Source organism: Camelus bactrianus, chromosome 21 (genome assembly GCF_048773025.1).
Source record: "Camelus bactrianus isolate YW-2024 breed Bactrian camel chromosome 21, ASM4877302v1, whole genome shotgun sequence".
NCBI classification, from domain to species: domain Eukaryota; kingdom Metazoa; phylum Chordata; class Mammalia; order Artiodactyla; family Camelidae; genus Camelus; species Camelus bactrianus.
In genome coordinates, this window is record NC_133559.1 from 2933991 (window position 1) to 2952397 (window position 18407).

At 61.5% G+C, this 18407-nt stretch overlaps 1 protein-coding gene across 4 annotated transcripts in view; it reads right to left on the bottom strand.

Annotated features, from left to right (window-relative positions):
- Positions 1–18407, bottom strand: part of GSE1 (Gse1 coiled-coil protein) — a 104504-nt gene that overhangs the window by 7274 nt on the left and 78823 nt on the right. For 2 of the 4 annotated variants that reach the window (XM_074349306.1, XM_074349307.1), the window contains exons 2-13: positions 17377–17576; positions 12288–12463; positions 11662–11859; positions 10940–11131; positions 10183–10493; positions 9366–9690; positions 6200–6813; positions 4939–5051; positions 4444–4714; positions 2875–2988; positions 1826–2197; positions 16–294 (exon numbers count right to left, since the gene is read on the bottom strand). In XM_074349306.1, the coding sequence (XP_074205407.1) occupies positions 16–294; positions 1826–2197; positions 2875–2988; positions 4444–4714; positions 4939–5051; positions 6200–6813; positions 9366–9690; positions 10183–10493; positions 10940–11131; positions 11662–11859; positions 12288–12463; positions 17377–17576 (3165 nt within the window). The remainder of the gene's footprint in view (positions 1–15; positions 295–1825; positions 2198–2874; positions 2989–4443; positions 4715–4938; positions 5052–6199; positions 6814–9365; positions 9691–10182; positions 10494–10939; positions 11132–11661; positions 11860–12287; positions 12464–17376; positions 17577–18407) is intronic. The other 2 variants (XM_074349304.1, XM_074349305.1) reach the window with 2 other exon arrangements.

Here is an 18407-nt window from a genome sequence, read left to right on the forward strand (position 1 = left end):
CGCCCCACCGCGTACCTTCTATGTGTTCCTGGTAAGCTTCAAAAATGGCCTCAATCCCTTGCCACTTGCGCCTGGGGGGGTCCTCATCGTCCTCCTCCCCGTCATCGCTGTCGTCGTCCTCTGAGTCCTGGTCCATCTCCTGCTGGAGGGGGCCCTTCCTCACAGCAGGGGGCTCCTGCTGCCCGTTGTGCTGGGGCAGGGGCAGCCGGCTCGAGGCCTGCAGCTCAGGAATGTTGTAGTGGACGGACGTGTCAACCTTGTGGTTCTGCTCTGCAGACAGCACAGCTGCGGTTCCTGGGGAGGGAAGACAAGCGCGTCACAGGGCCTGTGGGGGCCGCGTGCTGGGGGAGGGAGGGGCAGGGAGCAGGAGGAGAAGGGGCGACAGCATGACTACAGGTCTCCCAGCAGACAAGACGAAGTAAGAGAGGCCCGTACCCTTCCCACACCAAAGACGGCCCCATCAGAAGTGGCTGGAGGAGTCATGAAGACAGCGGCAGCTCTGGGCTCCCACTGACCAGACATGTCTGTGATCTCAGCTGAGCCGGTCTCTGAGCTGCCATGCCCTGCTCTGTAACACGGGAGTCTCAGCTGCTCTGGAGTCTAAGCTCGGCCCTCGCTAAGCATCACTTCCCTCATGAAATGCAGGCCCTTCAGTCCCGAGCACACCCAGGGCTCTGCCCTGACCAGGACTCCGCTGTCGCTGGGGCCTGTTGAGACGAGGTCCGCTCTGTGCTGGCCCTGCTGGAGGCGGCCTACCAGGTGCACGCTGCCTCCCTGTGGACGGCAGTCACCGCACTAGGACAGCTCAGCCTGGCAGGGGCTGGACGACTTTAAAATCCCGAGGAAATGGTCAAATGTAATACCGGAGAAGGGTTGAAATGGAGCAGGGAAAACGTGTCCACTGGCCACAGGAAAGCCTCTGTGGGCGTGTCCTAGAGGGGCACAGAGGGGTTTAACCTAGCCATCTAGTCAAAACATTTCCTTCTTGAAAAACATGATTCAGGGAACGTCACGACAAACACCCAGTAAAGCCCTCCTCCTGACCTGGGGAATTCTTTTTTTAAAATCACTGCAAAACCCACTGCCCTTTCTTTCCTTTTTGGGTATCATTTCTTCTCTCCCGACAGCATTAACTTACCTGAAGGACGCTAACGACATCAGACCTGTATGTCTAAAAACGCTCACCTATCTCCTCCGCTCTTAGACGTTATCACAGAAAACTGTCAACGGTTTTGGTGTGATAAGCAAGCTCTCTTTCTGGCTCCTGGGGAGCGCAACCCTCACTTATACTCAGTAGGATCCCTCATATTCACTAAGGGTTCTTTCCTAGTCAATTTCAGCCTAATCTGATTTGGTGGGAATGAAATGTAGTGACCTCTGTCCTCCGACCTGCAGGGGCTCCCACCAGAATGTCCAAGAGGCATGAATCTGGGGGCTCAAACGTGGGGCTGGAGCAACCATTATGTCACTCAGTGCTCGCCGTGTCTGATCATCGAAGGAAAGGCAGGTTTCCAGGCGAGTCTGTGTGGGGGACTCTGGAAAATGACTCCCTCGAGAAGCATGGATCCTATTTTTGCTGGAAAGGCACCTAGCCTGCCCTTACTGAAAGGGCGGGCCTTACTCAATTCAGATGTAAACTTCCTTCAAGTATAGTCAGCCAGCAGACCAGCATCTCCTGGGAATGGAGCATCCTCGGTCCCCATCCTGGACCCCCAGAGGCAGAATCTGCCTCTAATAAGAACACCAGGTGTCTCTCGCACCCCGCCCGAGGTTTGAGCGGCGCTCCAGAACAAAGCAGCAGAGCGGGCCCAGGTAGCCTCGTTACCTTTATGCTTCTGCAGGGCCTTCTGGGTGGACTGCAGGACGGACTCGTGGAACTGATGTGCAAACTCCTCGGCCACGAAGGGCTCCCAGGGCTTGTTCTTCCCGTTGATGCTGTGGGACAGCGGCACGGGGACGTCCTTGGGCGCGGGGCCCCGGATGTAATGAAGCATGCTCAGGCTCTTCCTGCCCCCGGGGGTCTCACTCAGCCTGGCCTTCTCGCCGCTGGCAGGAGCCGTCTCCTGGACTCGCGACGGCTCCTGGGGCCGGAGCTGTTCCAGTCTCCCAGGCTCCGTGGCCTTCGGGACGTCAGACAAGGAAGCAGCAACACCCACAGGCTTCTCCACATCCAGAGAGGCTTGCTGCGTGGCTGGTTCTTTTAGAGAAAGTAGGGAATGTGTTAAGAGCTGCAAGTGAACAGGCAGACCCTGACCTCTAGAGCTTACACTGAATAGAGATCTAGTGCAAAGGACCAAGAACTGGGAGCCATTTAATTAAATGTCAGTGCACAGTGTGGTATGTTTAGCAGCAAGTCCATCCTTGAAAGGTGCTGCCCCAGGAAGGCATCTAGGAAGAAGAATCTGCAGGAAGAAGCAAGTTGCCTCAGGTCATCCAGAAGGCAGAAAGTGATGTAGCCCAACCCGACAAGAAAGACCGCGTTAGGAGTCGAGGACAGGGCCGGAGCATCAACGTCTCCTGCTCCATTAGCAGCACAGCGAGGTGGAGTCAAGAGTCAGAGCCAGAGCAGAGAGAGGAGTGACAGCAGGTGGCGGAGAGGCCTGGAAGGCGGAATGAGCAAGACAGAGACGCCGGGAGGAGAGCGCCAACCAAGGGCCGACCGATGGACAACGGCCACAACCATGCTGCCCACCGGGCGGGGCTCTGCCGAAGCTGGGACCCCCCCTTAGCTCTCCGAGCCCTGACTCTGGCCGAGGAGGTCCTTCACACGCCCAGGAAGCTTAAGAGAGAGACGGAGAGAAGCGCACGCTGTTTCCAGGAGGAAGACGACCTGGAGTGGACAGTCCCGGTCAGTGGCGGATGGGCTGGCCTTACCGCTCAGGGAGACAGCCGGACTGTCCCTCGGAGAGTTCCTGAGCGGGTCTGCCACTGCTGCTGACAGTGCCTTCTGCTTCATGGCCTGGAGCAGCTCAACAAGTTTCTCTTTGTCTATGAGAAAAGCAGCCTGAGATTAACAAGATGGTTGCATCATTTCTGAGAGGGAAGGGGGCAGGAGTCTAGCCCAGGCCATGACTGGCAGGCAGGCAGTTAAGTCCTTTAAAAGGAGAAACAAAGCCAGGGGGACAGCCTGGGTTTAAAGGAAGAAGCTTCATTTCAGAGCGAGCCTAGATTCTTCCTGGCTTTTACTATGTAACATTTCAGATGTATTCCAAGAACAGCCGTGCGTGTATGGCGAAATAACAGGTATCAACGATCTTCTGAGGTATCTCCTGAGGATGTGTCCTTATTTATAAGATGAAAAAGTTGTCCCCAACACAGGAAACAACCCTGAAGAGCTGAAGAGCCACACCCCACTGTCCGGAAGCACAGGCCGCTTCCAGGCACATTCTCCTTTCCACCGCTCACGTCACGCGAGTGTGATTTCCACGACGGTTGCCATTTGGGGAAAAGAGACCCAGACCCTGTGACATTTGATGCCACAAATTCCTGGTGCACTTCAGGTACCTCTTGCTGACAAACTTAAGTGGCCACGTCACTGGTGGCTTCTAGCAATTAAGTCAGGAAAAAAGATGCTTTTTACAAACAAAACTACACACATTCTTGGGGATCTGTACTGAGAACAACGTGCCACTGCCCCTTTGAGGCAAAGCAAGAATTTCAGCTCGCCGGTTAAACACAAAAACCAAACTGCCACACCCACCTAAAACAAAGGAAAGCAACTAAATGACCGATAAGCACTTCTGCTTTCCTCTGACGTCCCTCCAGAAAGAGCTGACCCGGTGTCAGTGCGGTGGACTCGGAGGTGTGTGCCCCACACAGGCCAAGTTCTCCCCGAGCCACATCCTGGCACTGAGTGAGTGAAAGCGGATGCCCCAGGTGGCGTGCAGAACGCACCACTTCTTCTGCACCAAGGATTCCAGCCCAAGAACCGGCCCCAGCACGGCCCTTGGTGGCCAGACTGATCTGGAAGCATCTCTTCGGAGAAGCCGTCCACTCACAGTGGGTGTCGGCTCTGCCTGGCTGCCACGGACCACCCACCGCCTCCTGGCGTCAGAGTACCCAGCCCAGCGGCCACGGCAGCAGCCCGGAGCTGAGGAGCCTGGAGCGCCCAGCAGAGGAAAGGCGCACCTCCACCCCACGCCCGGGGGTCGAAGGCACTGGGGGAGCCGAAAAGGGCCAAGAGCAACCATCAAGCTTACGGCGGCTTTACAGAGAACAACGGCGAGTCCTCAGCTCCGCCCGGGGGGAGAAAGAGAAGATGGGCCTCGAATGGGGCGACTTGAGTTTCGGGCGGAGAGGAGCATGATGGCGAAGAGACAGTGGGGCAGGTCAGAGCAGAGGGGCTGCTTCCCTGGGGAGCCCAGGCCCCCCCCCCAGCTTCCCAAGGGGCACTCGGCCTTCCAGGCGGCCCCGCCCCCACCACGAGGTCCAGGCAGGCCTTACCTTTCCTCTTCTCCGCGCTGATGTGGGTCAGATTGAAGATGGTCAGGAACTTCCTCTTCTCTTCGAAGTTTGGGCTGCAGTTCATCTCATCGGGGCTGTAGCGGGTGGTCAGCGCCAGCCTCGGCGAAGGCGTCTGCCGCTTGCTCTGAACCGTCGGGGGCGACGGGCTCCTTTCCCTCAGCATCCGCCGCCGCTTCCTCCGCTTCTGCGTCAGCAATTCCTCCTTCTGCTGTTGGGTGGTCAAGCCAAAAAGTTGCAAAAACTCTAGCTTCTAGATTGGGAAAGAAAACAAATGAGTTTGAAACCACTGGCAGTGGTCTGCCTCCACTGACCCAAGGGCCCCTCCTGGGGTCCTTGAAGCCCATGTGCCATGGCCACTCTGTGCCGGGCCTCGAGGGAGGAGGACCCCGACGGCGGGAAAGCCAAGAGGCGGGCCCCGAGGAGGGTGCCAGCATCCAGCCCACAGCCTGACAGTGGCCACGAAACCCCAGATACCTCAGAGGATGTGTCCAGTTTGAGGGGCGGCTGCTCGGCCACACAGCGGAGGTGGGCCCTGACCTCTTCTTCGTCACTCTCATCATAGGAGTCGTCCAGGTCGTAGTAGTATCCTGGCAGCAAGAACACACTGCTTCAGCTGGGCAGGGAGCCTCAATCCTCCAGTGGATGTATAGAGAGCACCCCGTGGAGTGTGCAAACCCACCCATTGGCCCTACTGGCCCTTTGAACACCCCCAAACCTAGATTCCTCTCGTCCCAGGTGGAAACGCACACTAACCCCTAGTCCGAGGGCTTTTCAAGGCTGGGAAGTGGGGGGCAGGAGGCAGGCACCAGGCTTCCCTTGGATCCACAGCCCCCAAATGGTCAGGTGGTCCCTGGGCTGACACTGATCCCTCGGCAGGGGACCGTTCATCGCACAGGCCTGGGGCCGTGTCCAAGGCAGCCCAAAGCTGTCTTTGCACATCTGCTGTCTGCTGTGGCCATCTGGGTCCGTAACTCAGGAGGGGACAGGCACCCTCAGCTCCCCGCTCTCTCAAAGGCACAGAGCATGCACATAAACTCACATGCAAAACAGAACCTCTGCACCTGAGGGCACCAGCGCGCTCCCCGCTCCTCCTCACGAGGTGAATAGAGGACAGCCTTCTCAGGCCCTAAATCTAGCCTAGAACAACCACACAAGACTCACTCGGCCTCGGCCCCAGCTTCTGGCTAAGACACTGAATTCAGCACTGTGCAGAACCTGAGTTTTCCACAGAAGAAACTAGTCTGGAACTTCTCTGATCCCTCCTGGGCAGACGGGGGGTGCAGGTGGGTGCCGGCTCACCTGTTCTCTGGCTCTTTGGGGGAACCCGAGGAACTGGTGTTTAAGTGCCATCCCAGCCCTAGCAGGAGCTGGAATGAGAGGTGACCAGACCTCCCGACCCCCACCCCAGCCCTGGGGCCACCTGCCTGCAATTGTGACCCTGGCCCCAGTGAGAAGCCCCCGCTGGACCCTGGCCCGCTCTCCCAACAGCCTCCTGCTTGTTGTGCTGCACTGTTAATACTTAGGACTGTCTTACTAGCCCCAGTTCATCGTTTATAACTGTGCATGCTGAGTCAGCTTTGCACTATGGCAAGACAGGCGAAGGAGAAGACAGGGAACCTGCTCCCTGGAGCTGCTAAACCTCAGAGCAGAAGCCAGGAGTGGGAGAAGAGAGGCCGAGAGGCGAGAACCACCGCCCCCTGGTCCTGGGGGCGAGGGCCACCTGGGGAGAGCGGACCTTTCTCCTGGGCCTCCCGCCGCCTGCGCTCCTCCAGGTCCAGCTTGCTGACCAGCCTCCGGCGCTGCTGCAGGAGCTCATCGTAGATGTAGGCAGGGTCGGGGCCCCGAGAAGCTGGGGGCCGGGAGGGCGAGCCTGGCTTTAGGGGCCCGGTGAGCTCCCCGAAGGGGGCAGGATGGGCGAGGGAGGCCCGCTGCTGGCCCAGGAGGGTCTGCGTGGACTTCTCGAGCTCAGCCAGGAAGGGCGCGGACCCGTGAGGGAAGGCCGGCTGCTCCAGGCTCCCTGCCTCCCGAGGCGGCGGCTGGTACTTGTCCAGGGGGGTGGCCTCGCGCTTCCGGGGCCCCTCCTCTGCCTTTTCCGGGCAGTAGATCCTCTCCACCTTTACCAGTGGGACGGCCGCCTGGCGGCTGGGCTCAAATGGGGTGGGGTGGCTGTGCAGGGGATGGCCCTCTGGGGCACGCCTCGTGTCCAGCGTGCTGTCCATCAGGGACACCGGGTTCCAGAGGGCTGTGGGCACGGAGTGGTGCTGGGGCTTGGGCGAAATGAGGGGTGGGGGCCCTCCAAAGTGCTGTGGAGGGTCTCGGCTTCCCGGCTCATGGCGGTTTGGTCCCGGCCTAGGGAGTGAACAGAACCAGCCATCAGTCCTGAGAGGATGGTTGCCATCAGCCACCCACTGGCCCCCGGCTACCTGCCAGCACCTGGCAGCGAGGGACAACTTCTATGGCAGCCCAGATGGGAACTCACTTAGCCCGCCAGAGCTGGAGGGGAGTAAAGGCCTCCTGTAGGCCCCCATCCAGGGCCCCTACCCCACAGTGGAGGGACCACACCTCCTCGAAGACAGCCTAAGGCAGGTACACGCAAGCCCGCTCACGAGAGGAGACAGAGACTCCAGGTGGGCTCTGCTTGCTGAAGGCGCAGCCCCGCTCTGTCCTGTTTCTCACTCATGACCTGGCAGTGGCTCATCCTGTCCCACCACTCCCTAACTTCCCATCAACTCCGTGAGGACAGAGCCTCATCTTTACTTTCCACAGGCAGACCCACCACAGGGACACAAGATGGCTCTGGCGCCTAAGGTGTGGCCACAACTTCCTCTCCCCACTGCACGTGGACAGAAGCCAGAGAGCAGCTGCTGGAGAGACCCCGACAGCGAGGGCAGGCCTGGCTGCTGCTGCCCCCCAGTGGTCCCCGGCAGAACTGCAGCAACCCCACAAGCCCCTAAAACAGCAGCTACACCCAAAGGGTCTTCAAGGACCAGGCGGAGTGCCTGACCGGGGAGCCAGGCAGGGAGGGAACTGGAAGGGACCTTCCATCAGACAAGCAGCTTTGCCGGAAGCCAAACTAAATGACTCTTTCCTTGGTGCCTTTAAAACAAAATTCAACTTACAAAAGACAATCTGGGTGTTGTTTTTCCAAAGTTAGTATCTATTTTTTGAAAGAGAAGCCCCATGCCGCCAAGGTGACCCAGGGCAAGGCCTGAGGGGACGGAAGGTGCAGAGAGCACGGCGGGCGCGTGCCCAGGCTCTCAGAGCCCTCCCTGCCAGGCCAAGGAGGGGACGGTAACCACAGCCACCAAGGCTCCTTGAGTTATTCCCCAGCTCAAGCTGGGAGACAGCCCCGAAGCCGCTGCTCCTCTAATGGGCAGACAGACCCTCATTAAGTAAAGAGCAAAGGGATGAGACCCATCAGTAGAGTGAGTGTTTCATGCTCTGAAGCCAAGCACAGGGTGGCTTTCTAGCTTGGAGGATGACGGCTTCAAAGAGCATCAGGTTCGTGCTGCTGGAGGGCCGCGCACGCCGCCAGCAGCCACAGGCACCACCCGGGCCAGGGCCCTATTCCCCACCCAGGGCTCCACCAGGATCTGGGCAGAGGCCACCCCTGCTGGGGGCAGCAGCACATAGGCCCTGACAGCTGCGCTGGGACTCTGGGGGCCCCATGGAGAGGAAGACACCCTCTGGAGTCAAAGCTGGACTCCAGATTTATCCAGAGATGCTAGACGTGTGATGCTAGGAGATGTTGACTGCGCTCTCGGTCTCGAGTGTGCAGGGATTGGAGGAGCAGAGGGCAGCTCACAAGCAGACAAGCCAGCCCCTGTGTGGCCTTGGGGTGGGCCCAGAGCAGCAGGGGGACAGTCTGCAGCAGAGGGGACTCACTGCAGCCATACTGAGCAGGGCAAGCCGGAGGCTGCCGGAGACCCAGCCAGAGCCCAGCCACAGTTCACTCCCAGTCACACCCAATTAGCCATGGAATCTCTCTGGGGCCTAAGTGGGTGCAGACGTGTGGCTGCTGGGTGAGCCAGTGGCGCCTAGGACACAGCGAGAAGACCCACCCGTCAGCAAAAAGCTGGAGGAATGAGAGACAGGGAGCGGAAGAAGTGGACGTTAAAACACCTCAGACCCAGACACCCTAGTGTTTCTTGTCCCCAGACAGCACTTTGGACATTGAAGGCTGGAAGGATGCTCAGAGGGCCTCCCGCCCCACCTCCTTTGTGCACAACTGAGGAAAACGAGGCCCAGAGAAGGGGAGCAGGGTCCAGCATCCCTGAGGGCTGGCTGGACTCTCTCCGCCCACTCTACCTGAGGGTTAGGGTTAGCCCTTTAGAATGAGCTCTGGAGGGATGGAGGGTGGGCTGGGGGGCCCGGGGCCACAGCCGTGAGCTCACAGGGTGAGCGCTGGCAGCTGGGGGTCAGGCACAAAGGCCTCTAGGAAACGCTTTCATAACAAGTCCAGGAGATGGGAATTTTTTTTAAATTATGAAAACAGAATTAATTTTTTGCTTACAGAAAAATTAAAGGCAGCCCCTTCTCATTAAAAAAAAAAAAAGTCTGGGCAGAGAGAAACGGAAAGAACAAATGGAATTAGTAATTGAAGATCCTCCCTTGCCCTCTGCAGGCACCACGGGTGTCCCAGTGGGGGCGCAGCTGGGCTGCATGGGAAGGATCCGGTTCTGGGCACGGGCTTGGCGGCAAGGCAACCTGAGGATGGGCGCCTTCGGGCAACTGCCTCCTGTCCTCGCACTGCTCCCTCACGAGCAGGATGGGGGTCAGAGGACAAAAGGAAATAAGAAGTGACAACATTCAGCAGAAATAAGGCAAACCGTAGGCACTCAATAAATGCTAACCTCAGGGAGTTCCCACACCCTTGGCCCACCCCGCTCGCCAGGCCCCACCTGGTGCTCTCCGGCCTGTGCTCCGTCTCTGTGGGCGCTGGCGGCCGGCCCATGTCCAGGTGCTGCTCCAGCACCTGCTGCCGAAACTCGGACACCTGCGACTGCCGGTCCTCCTTCTCCTGCCGCAGCCGCCGCTGCCGCGCCAGCCACTTCTCCTCCTCGTTGGTGCGCTGGATCAGCAGGGCCGTGGCCGCGCTGCTGCCGGGCAGCGAGAAGAGGCCGTGGTTGGAGAGGAGGCTGGGCAAGCCGTGGTGGGGGGCGGGCGCCGGGTGCAGTGGGTGCTGCACGGGCTTGGGCGCCGGCAGGCCCGCGTCCTTCAGCTTCTCTGTGGGGGAGAAGGGCCGTCACAGCAGGATCTTGGCCCCAGGCTCCTTCCCTCTCAGCCCCCCTACCCCGGGGGCCCTTCAAAGGGTTCTCTCTACAGCCGGAGGGGCATGGATGCTCTCAGGAACTGGCCTTGGCCCTTGTTTAGTTGGAGACTGCCACCAAGTAATGGACTATGGGGCACCAAGGCTGACTGTTAAACATGTTGTTAAAAGTTAAGATTGTATATTTATAATTTTAAAAAAAAGTTACAAATACTCAAAACTATCCCTTCCTAAGACTTCTGCTACACCTTCCTGCGGTGCACGTCCTTAAGTTATCTGCACTGCTGTCTGTATCACACGCCTCTCTCCCCAGCCGCGCCCCCCCCCCAGCCTGACAGCGGGAGGCCTTGAGCCCGCACCACGCCCTCGGGCGGAGCCTACACAGCTGAGCCCCGTCCTCGGGGAGCTGCCACGGCACGTGGCCCCTGGCGCAGCCCTCCCCCTGGTACCTGCTCTGGTTGGGGCCAGCTGCTCTGGGGGCTTGGCCCGCTCCTCGGCGGCGTGGCTCCGCAGCCCGTGCAGCTCGGCCACGGGCAGGAAGGCTGGCTCCAGCGCCTTGGCGGCCAGCAGCTCCTTCTCGCGGGCCCGCTGCTCCCGCTGGCGCTCCAGCTCCCGCTCCCTCTCCCGCTCGCGCTCCAGCTCCTTCTCCCGCTCGCGCTCCTTCTCCCGCTCCCGCTCGCGCTCCTTCTCCCGCTCTCGGTCAGCCTCCCGCTCGCGCTCGCGCTCCCTCTCCCGCCTCAGCTCCTCATCCATCTGCAGCCTGCAGGGTGAGCAGACGGGGACGGTGACCTCCAGCGCACAGGGTGTGCAGGGACCGGGACGGTCCCTTAGGGAGCGTGCCCAGAAGTGAGAGGCTGACTCCCGAGCCCAAGGTTTTCGTGAAAACCCAGCATTCCCATCCGAATACTGATGGGAGGTAAGCCAGGTTCTGCTTCTGTTACTACGTAAAGAAACCCAAAGTCCATTAAATCAAAAGGTGTGTACAAACGCTCTAGAGCCACGAAGAGCTCACAGCCGGGGGCTGGTGACTCCGTGACTCTGAGGACAGAGCCCCGCCAGGCACCAGCCAGGAGCTCCAAGCACCCACTGTCACCGTCCCTTTTGTAGACGGGCAGACCGAGGCCAGGGTGGCTGGCCTGGGCTTCTTCCTGCTCTGACAGCCAGGGCTGGAGGAGCGGAGATCACCCAGCCCGGGACGCGGCTTACCGCTCCGCACCGAGGCTGGACATCCGCTCTGAGTGCAGTGCCGCCAGGGATGAGTGGGAGAGCTCGGGCGGGTAGCGGATCCCGGAGAGGTGGAGGTGCACGGCCGAGGGGTGCAGTGGGGGCAGGGAGCCGGGCGTGGGGATGGGGTAGAAGGGCGAGCGCAGCGCTGACAGGCAGTAGGAGTCGTCCATCCTGTGCCGAGAAGATGGGGCCCAGTGAGCACCGACGTTAAAGGGAAAAGGCAGGGCCCGCCATTCCACCAGGTGCTCCGGCCAGGGCACCTCCACAGAGGTCCTGCAGACGGAGGCCACACCCACAGCCAGCCGCAGAGCCCCTTCCTCACAGCAGCCGACAGGTATCAGCAGCTCGGGGCGCCAGGCCCAGCGGAGGCCTCCGTGGAGGACACTCCACAGCGTAGCTGCAGGCCTGTCAGGTGGGACTCAGGAAGCTTCCACACAGCAGGGGCACCGCTCCATCCCCACTGGGGCTTCCTGGTCACACACAAACTACGGCTCTGTTCTGTGACAGTCACATGCCACCAATGGAGCCAGTGGAAACAAAAGTGGGAAAGGCCAGCAGCTCAAATGCAAATTTTCTACCAGGGCAAACTTTTAACAGCTAATCTGGAAGGTTGGGAGGAGCAGCCCCCGGTCCTCCCCAGGAAGCTGGCCCCGATCAGTGTCTGGGTGAGGGTGGGTGGGGGACGCCTGGGGGCCCCTCACCTGAAGGCCGGGTGGGGGAAGGGGTGCGGGGCCAGGTAGCCAGGGTGGTAGTAGGCAGCAGCAGCGGCCGGGTCCAGGCCGAGGGGAGGCAGGGAGGACACGCGGAGGTCCTCGGCGGTGTGGTAGGGCCGGAAGCTCCTCAGGTAGTCCTCGGGCACTGTGCTGGGGGGCACCACGTGGTGCACAGGCCGCTGGAGGCTGCAAGCAGGATGGAAGGAGCAACCAATGGAGGTGAGCGGAGCTCCTGCTCCAGGCTGGGAAACAGGCCAACCTCCCCGCACCCCTCACAAAGACAAGTCTCTGGGAACAGGTCCAGGCAGGAGGCCCTGGGCACAGAGGTGGGCAGCTGCTGTCCTCACCAGTGGGCGCAGGCCTGCTACCTGAAGCCTGGAGAGACCCCCGGCCCAGGAGCCCAGGCTGGGCGTTTAGGGTTGTTGGGTGGGCAGCAGAGCCAGCCATCAGCTCAGCGGGGAAACGGCCGGTGGGTGCAGACAGGGCTGCCGGCCCAGGGCTGAGCCACCATCTGGCGGCTCTCGGCTCAGCTGGTGCGGACTCACACTGCCGGCTTCAGGAGCCCAGGCCCCAGCCCGCACATCCCAACTGCCGGGCCTCCGACCTGTACTTACTTCAGCGGTGGGAAGCGGGAGTCCTGTACCACCGAGCTGGGGGAGATGCCAAAGGGGTAGGGGGTGCTGAGCAGGTGGGAGGGGATGGCTGGGCCCCCCGCCTTCTCCTGGGGCAGCGGGGGCTCCACGATGAGGCGCTCCCGGCCGCCACTGCTGCCCCGGGAGCCGGCGTCCTGCTGGAGGGCAGAGAGCAGCGGTCAGGGCGGGGCGAGGAGGCAGGCAGCCGGCCAGCTTGCGCTGCTGCCAGCAAGGACGGGCTGGGCCATCCCCCAGACCCCCGGGGCGGGGGTGCTCCTTTAGCGCACGTTCCAGAGATGGCCTTTTCTCAGGGTTCTTGCCCAAGCCCGTGGTATGCGGGGCGTGGGAGGCACAACAGGAAGAAAAGCACACACGGGTTTGCGCTCTCCTCAGTCAACGGGCAAGGATAGACCCTTCAGGATCGGACACAGGTCCCCAAGCCGAGTGCCCACAAGGAACACAGCCACGCAGGGACCTACCCCGCCTCGCACACGCACCCATGCCCATCCAAGCACGATCTCCCACAGGGGCACGCCAGCTCCAAACTGAAGATTCCAGCACCCTAGGAAGAGAGCTCTGCCGACAGTGCGTGCACAGAACCGTCTGGAGGCCCTGCCTGCTGATCACCAGGTGCGCACAGGCACCCGAGGGGCCGGGACATCAGCTGTGCTGGCAGTTGCTGGCCTGCATCACAGATACCTCGCCCCCGATGCCCATGGAGAACGTGGCCAAAAAGCTGGCGCTGTCCCCGGGCTGAACATGCCGGCCTGCCCTGCCATCAAACCCTGGGTGGCCCTGGCACCAGCCAGAGCAGGCAGCTGTGGGGCTTCAACTGGCCAGACTTATCTTGAGGGTGCTGAGGGCTGTGCCCTGCCCCCCCCAGACTCCTGGACAGAGGGCGAGGCCTGGGGCCTGGCCGGCGAGGCAGACACCGGGGAAACAGAAGGGGCTTGCTCAAGGCAGGAACGGGAAAAAGTCGGCCCCCGTCACCCCTGGCCACACAAAGGAACATTCTGCATGCCCATCCGCAGGAGCGTGTAGCTCCATGACCGTCGAAAGGTCCTGTCGCTCTGGTTATTCACGCGGCTTAACGGGAGCCGCGAGGTAAGGTGCAGAGCATTGACCGCAGCCAAGGCTGCATCACCACGAGAGCCCTGCACAGCCTCGGCGAGGATGCTGCCGGCCCCGGCGGCCCCGAGCCCGAGAGCTCCGGAGCCCGGCCCTTCCTGGGGCGGATCGCACAGCACCCCCCGCCCGGGGTCAGGTCTGGCCACTCCTGACAGCAGCAAAGCAGGACACGAACCCAGGCCTGTCCACCTAAACCTGCGGTGTTTCCACCACGGCCCGGAATGCCAACACCCTGAGAAAGAGGGGGGCCAACACGCCTCTGCCTCCTCTCTGAATGGGCACGTACCCAGGAACGACCACCGCACACAAGGCAGCGACAAGAGCCCGTCCCCAAGAGGACGTCCTCCCCTGGTTCCTCCAGCCCCCGCAGCCCCAGCTCTGCCCATGGTCTCCCTCTGTCAGAGTCAGGAGACGGGGCAGCAGAGCCCCCCAGCTGACCTAACTCCCCTCGTGGGCAACAAGGGACGGACTGCACCCACCCCCGTGACCCGTCCTCCATGTCAGGAGGGGTGACGCCGCAGAGCAGGCAGGGCCCATCCGTCAGGCATATTTACCAAACAAGCCAGGGCCGGGCCACCACCCCGCCCTCCTCAGTCCTCCAGGAGACACAGCAGCGACCGTTAATTGAAGGAGACAGGCCGCTGATTGGAATTTTTAATGAGCGGCAACATCTGTTCCCTCCCCGCGCGTCGGCACAGCCCCTCCAGTCTCCCGGCGGGGTCCTTGCGGTGCGTGAACCCCAACTTGCCCTTCCCAGGAGGGGTGCTCACGAGGCAGGTGGCAAGGGTGGGGCACACAGGCGCACCAATCCCGGGTCAGGGCGGGGAGCCCAGAACTCCCACCTCCCGGTTTCAGGAGACGCCTACACGGGCTGGGCCAGGCGCAGGGTGGACTGCGGTCTGGTCCTGGAGACCCAGGACGGGTCCTGCAAGTGCCTGCTCCTCGGTTTCCCTGGCTGTCAGATGGGCCATCACAGCAGCCCTCACAGAGCAGAGGGGACAGCGTGCAGACAGATATAAGGGGGAAGCGGGGCGTGCACGGCAGCCGCGCCACCGAGCCGAGCCCCCTCCTTGTGCTCCTTATCCAAGGGACTGTTCCCAGGTCAGTACTGGGCCCCCCCCACACCCCTCCCTCCACTGGCACCAGCACAGGGCTGACTGCCCCTCACAGGGGCCACTGTGGGGTGGAGAGGCCCTGTGCCCAAAGTCTGGGGTGGACTAAACAAGGAACAGCATGGCCCTGAGACATTCTCCAGAAGGGGACACAGCAGCTGGAACCTGAGGGCCCCCAGGTACCAGCGCAGCTCCTCTGACAAATGCTGCGCTGATCGACAGGCCGGGTGGCCTGGGCTCTGCCTCCACGCTGGCAGCAAGGCCCCACTCCCCCTCGGGCAGGAGTGGCTGGGAGACAACAGCCAAAGGTGTTCTACCCTCAGCCCAGGACAGCAGAGTCCTTGGAAGGGGATCTCAATTTGAGGATAAAATCTGGGGAGAAGCTCTAGGCAAACCAGGCCATCACCCCCTTCCCCATGCTTCTGACTGTGTTTGCTAAATCCAACGGGGGGGGGGGGGGCCCAGGCAGCCCCTGCCACAGAGGAAGGGCCTGGATGCACCACCGCCCCCAGCCCAGAGACGTCCTCAGAAGCCCCCCGCAACCCTTGGCGGGACAAAGCCCTGCCTGAAGGCAGCTGGGCCAGATGGCACCTTCCCGGCTAGCTGCGGACAAATACGGAGCCGGGGGGGGGGGGGGGGCGGGGGCGGGGAGGGCCAGCGGGCAGGGAGTCCAGTGCCAGACCCACGCGTCTCCCGTCTGGCTGGCGCCCTGCCAAGCTTGTGACAGGCACCTGGGAACGAGGTCAGGAGGGTGGGCTGGGGCAGCAGCCCTCAGTCCTGGCCAGGCCTGGGAGGCTCAGCTGGCCCCCCCAAGGCCCCTGACTGCGGCGGCCAGGCCTGCACCATGGGGCATCTGCGGGCGGCTCTCGCTTCTGAGTGGCAGGCGGCCTCAGGCGCAGCTGGAGAGATGGAAGGAGGGAGGATGGGGGGTGGGGGGGAGAGGGTAGCGGGAGAACCCTTCATTCTCTGGTGATTAGGAAGGGTTCCACAGGCAGACGGGCAGACATGCCCTGTGAGCTTTAAAACAGACTATTTGTCATTTCATCTGTCCTCTCATGGCTCCCGCTACCCGGGAAATACCGGTGACCCCGGCGCAGAGGCCCCGAGGCCCCCCACGACTCCCTGCTGCACAGGAGCCCCACCCCCGTGACTCACGTGCCGGGACTTTAGGAAGTGACTCCCTCTCCTGTCCTCACGTCTCCCCTCCCCAGGAGGATTAAATTCTCCGCTGAGCCTTTGTGCGGGAGCTGACAAGCCGTACATCATCCGCTAATCCAGCTCTGTCCCCCCCCACCCTCCCTGGTGGCATCAGTGTTTCATGAACCGCCGGCTCGGTAAACGGCGGGGCAGACCCACCACGGCCCTTCCTCTGGGGTTACTGAGTGTTTCTAAGGCAGTCAGGACCCCCGAGGAGGGAGGGCCGTGCTGGGGGGTAGGAGGCCCACCGTGAAGGCATGTGAGCGTCCAGGAGGGAGACAGCTGGGAGGCTCCTGGGTCTGGAGGGGCAGCTGCTGTGTGCAGGACCACAGGGAGGATTCGGGCCATGGGCACCATCACCAGCCAGGGCTGACCCAGGGACGCATCAGGACCCAGAACCCGCCTGGGCCCAGTGAGTCACGAGGGTCACGTGGTCAGGGTCCTGCGGTCAAGGCTGACTGCCAGGGGGCCAGGGGACCCTCTGGAGGCAGGAGGCTCCGGCGAAGACCTCTTGTCCTCGACCTCAAACCAGGACTTGGGGGGGGCTCAGGCCGGGACCTGCCCGCCAGGCCCAGCCCTGCCGCCCCGTCTCCCAACTGCAACAAAGCCAGGAGAGCAGCCTCTGGGTGGGCACGGGGCCATGGCCAAGTGACCATCTGGGAAGGCCCGTCACCTCTGATGTGGGGGTCAAGCTAGGGCCACACTCAGCTGGGGGTACTGGCCTATTTCCAGGAATCCAGGGATCCACCTCTGTGGATGGAGGCTGGCTCCTCCAACCTCCAGGGCAAAGAGACCCTGAGTGATGACCAGGTGGGGCTCTGGTGCCCGTCCCCCAACTGGAGCCAGCAGGGCAGAGAGCAGGGTTGGGGTGAGGTGAGAGTTCCCCCCTCCCCCTTCCTCCACTTTCTTTGTGGTTTAATTAGTATTTCCAAGTGGTGCTATCCCTCTGGGAACTCGGCAGAAAAATCCAGGAGAGAAGTGCAGCACTAGGGTTCTCAATTAGGAAAGGCCCCTGCAGGCTGGGAGCACCTGGGAGCCGGGGCGGGTGGAGGCTGGCCGGGCTCAGCCCCGGGGCCGGTACTGAAAACCGCTCCCAAGGCCACTGGCTCCTTCTGCTCAACCAGGTCACCTGGGCAGGGCACATCTGGGGACCCCCAAGTGTGGGAAAGGGCCTCCTGGGGTGGGCAGGTGCCAGAAGTTAAGACAGAAACAGGAAAACGTGACGTGTGAAAATATGGGCTGGCATTTTCGCTACTTTAATCCTGTGTGTGCAATAAATAATAACAGCTATTGTTTACCAAGTGCTTATGATGTGCAAACACCGTTTTAAGCTTTGAGTCTACCCCAGATTCATGAGGTTGAGTCCTAACCCTCAGGACCTTGGAAAGTGACCCTACTTGGACACAGGATCTTTGAAGAGGTGATTAAGTTAAAATGAGGTCACTAGGGTGGGCCCTGACTCAATAGGACTGCTGTCCTTATGAGAAGAGATCAGGACACAGACACGCACAGAATGCGACCACGTGAGGACTCAGGGAGAGATTTCAACCCCAAATCCAGGCCTGCTCTGCGGAAGGCCGCCTTCCCAGGAGCTGTGGCCGTATCTGGCCGCCACCCACACACCCTGCACTCACCTGCCGGCTCTCACTCCTCCAGACGCCATTGACGGTCTTGGTGGGGGCGATGGTCACTACGGGGGGTGTGCTGGGGACGCTGTGGCCCCCGGGGGGGACAATGATGGGGCCCATGGGCACACGCTTGGGCGTACTGGCGGGGGAGCTGTGGTTGGTGGCTGGAGAGGACACGGGGGACGACTCGCTGCTCAGTGAAGACCCTGCGGGAGAAAGACACAGTAGCCTGAACAGGTGTCCCCAGCCCCAAGCATCACTCCCATGTGTAGTCCCCCCAGGGAGGTCTGGGGACTTCCAGGCTGGCAGGGGTCAGTTTAGTTCCTGGCAGTTCCGGGGGGGGGGGGGAGAGGCAGGGCCCTAGGGGTTGGGAGGAATTCATTTTGGGTCCCAAGAAAGAAGGCACCCATATTAAGCCAAGCTGGCCAGCAGCACAAGGGGCGAAGAGGAGGGGCCATGTGTGAGGAAGGGGTGACAGGGTTTAGGTGTGCCGGCTCCCCCAAGCCCAGCAGGCACCAGGCTCGCCCTGATGCCTCCTGCCGTGTCTCTGGTCCGTGACTGAGGCATATCCTGGCAGAGGGGTAGCAGAGTGGCCCCTGGAGCTCTGCTGTTTGGGGTGGCTTCCTGAGAGCCACGCCCAGGCCCAGCAAGGTTCAGGTGTGGGCATACCCACACCCTACACTGTTCTGGGCTGCAGCCTGGGGGTGGAAGGGACCCCCGCACATACTCACACAGAAGCCCCTCCGGCACGCAGGTCCGCGACCCAGACCCAAGGCAAACCCCACCTCATCTGAGAGCCACGGAGAGCTCCTGGGGCCCTGTGTCTGGGGCAGGCCAAATAGGGGATCTTCAGATTCTATTCCACAGCACAGCTTCAACAAATTCTAGGCACCACGTTTGCCCACAGTCACAGGGGCTGTGTGGGCTCATGTGGCCAGAGGTGGCGGCACTGGGACCTGAACACTCCTCCTTCTGGCTTTGACTTGGGGTGGGTGCCAGCCTTGATGTGGGCGGATCTGGCTACAGAGGCCCCCCAT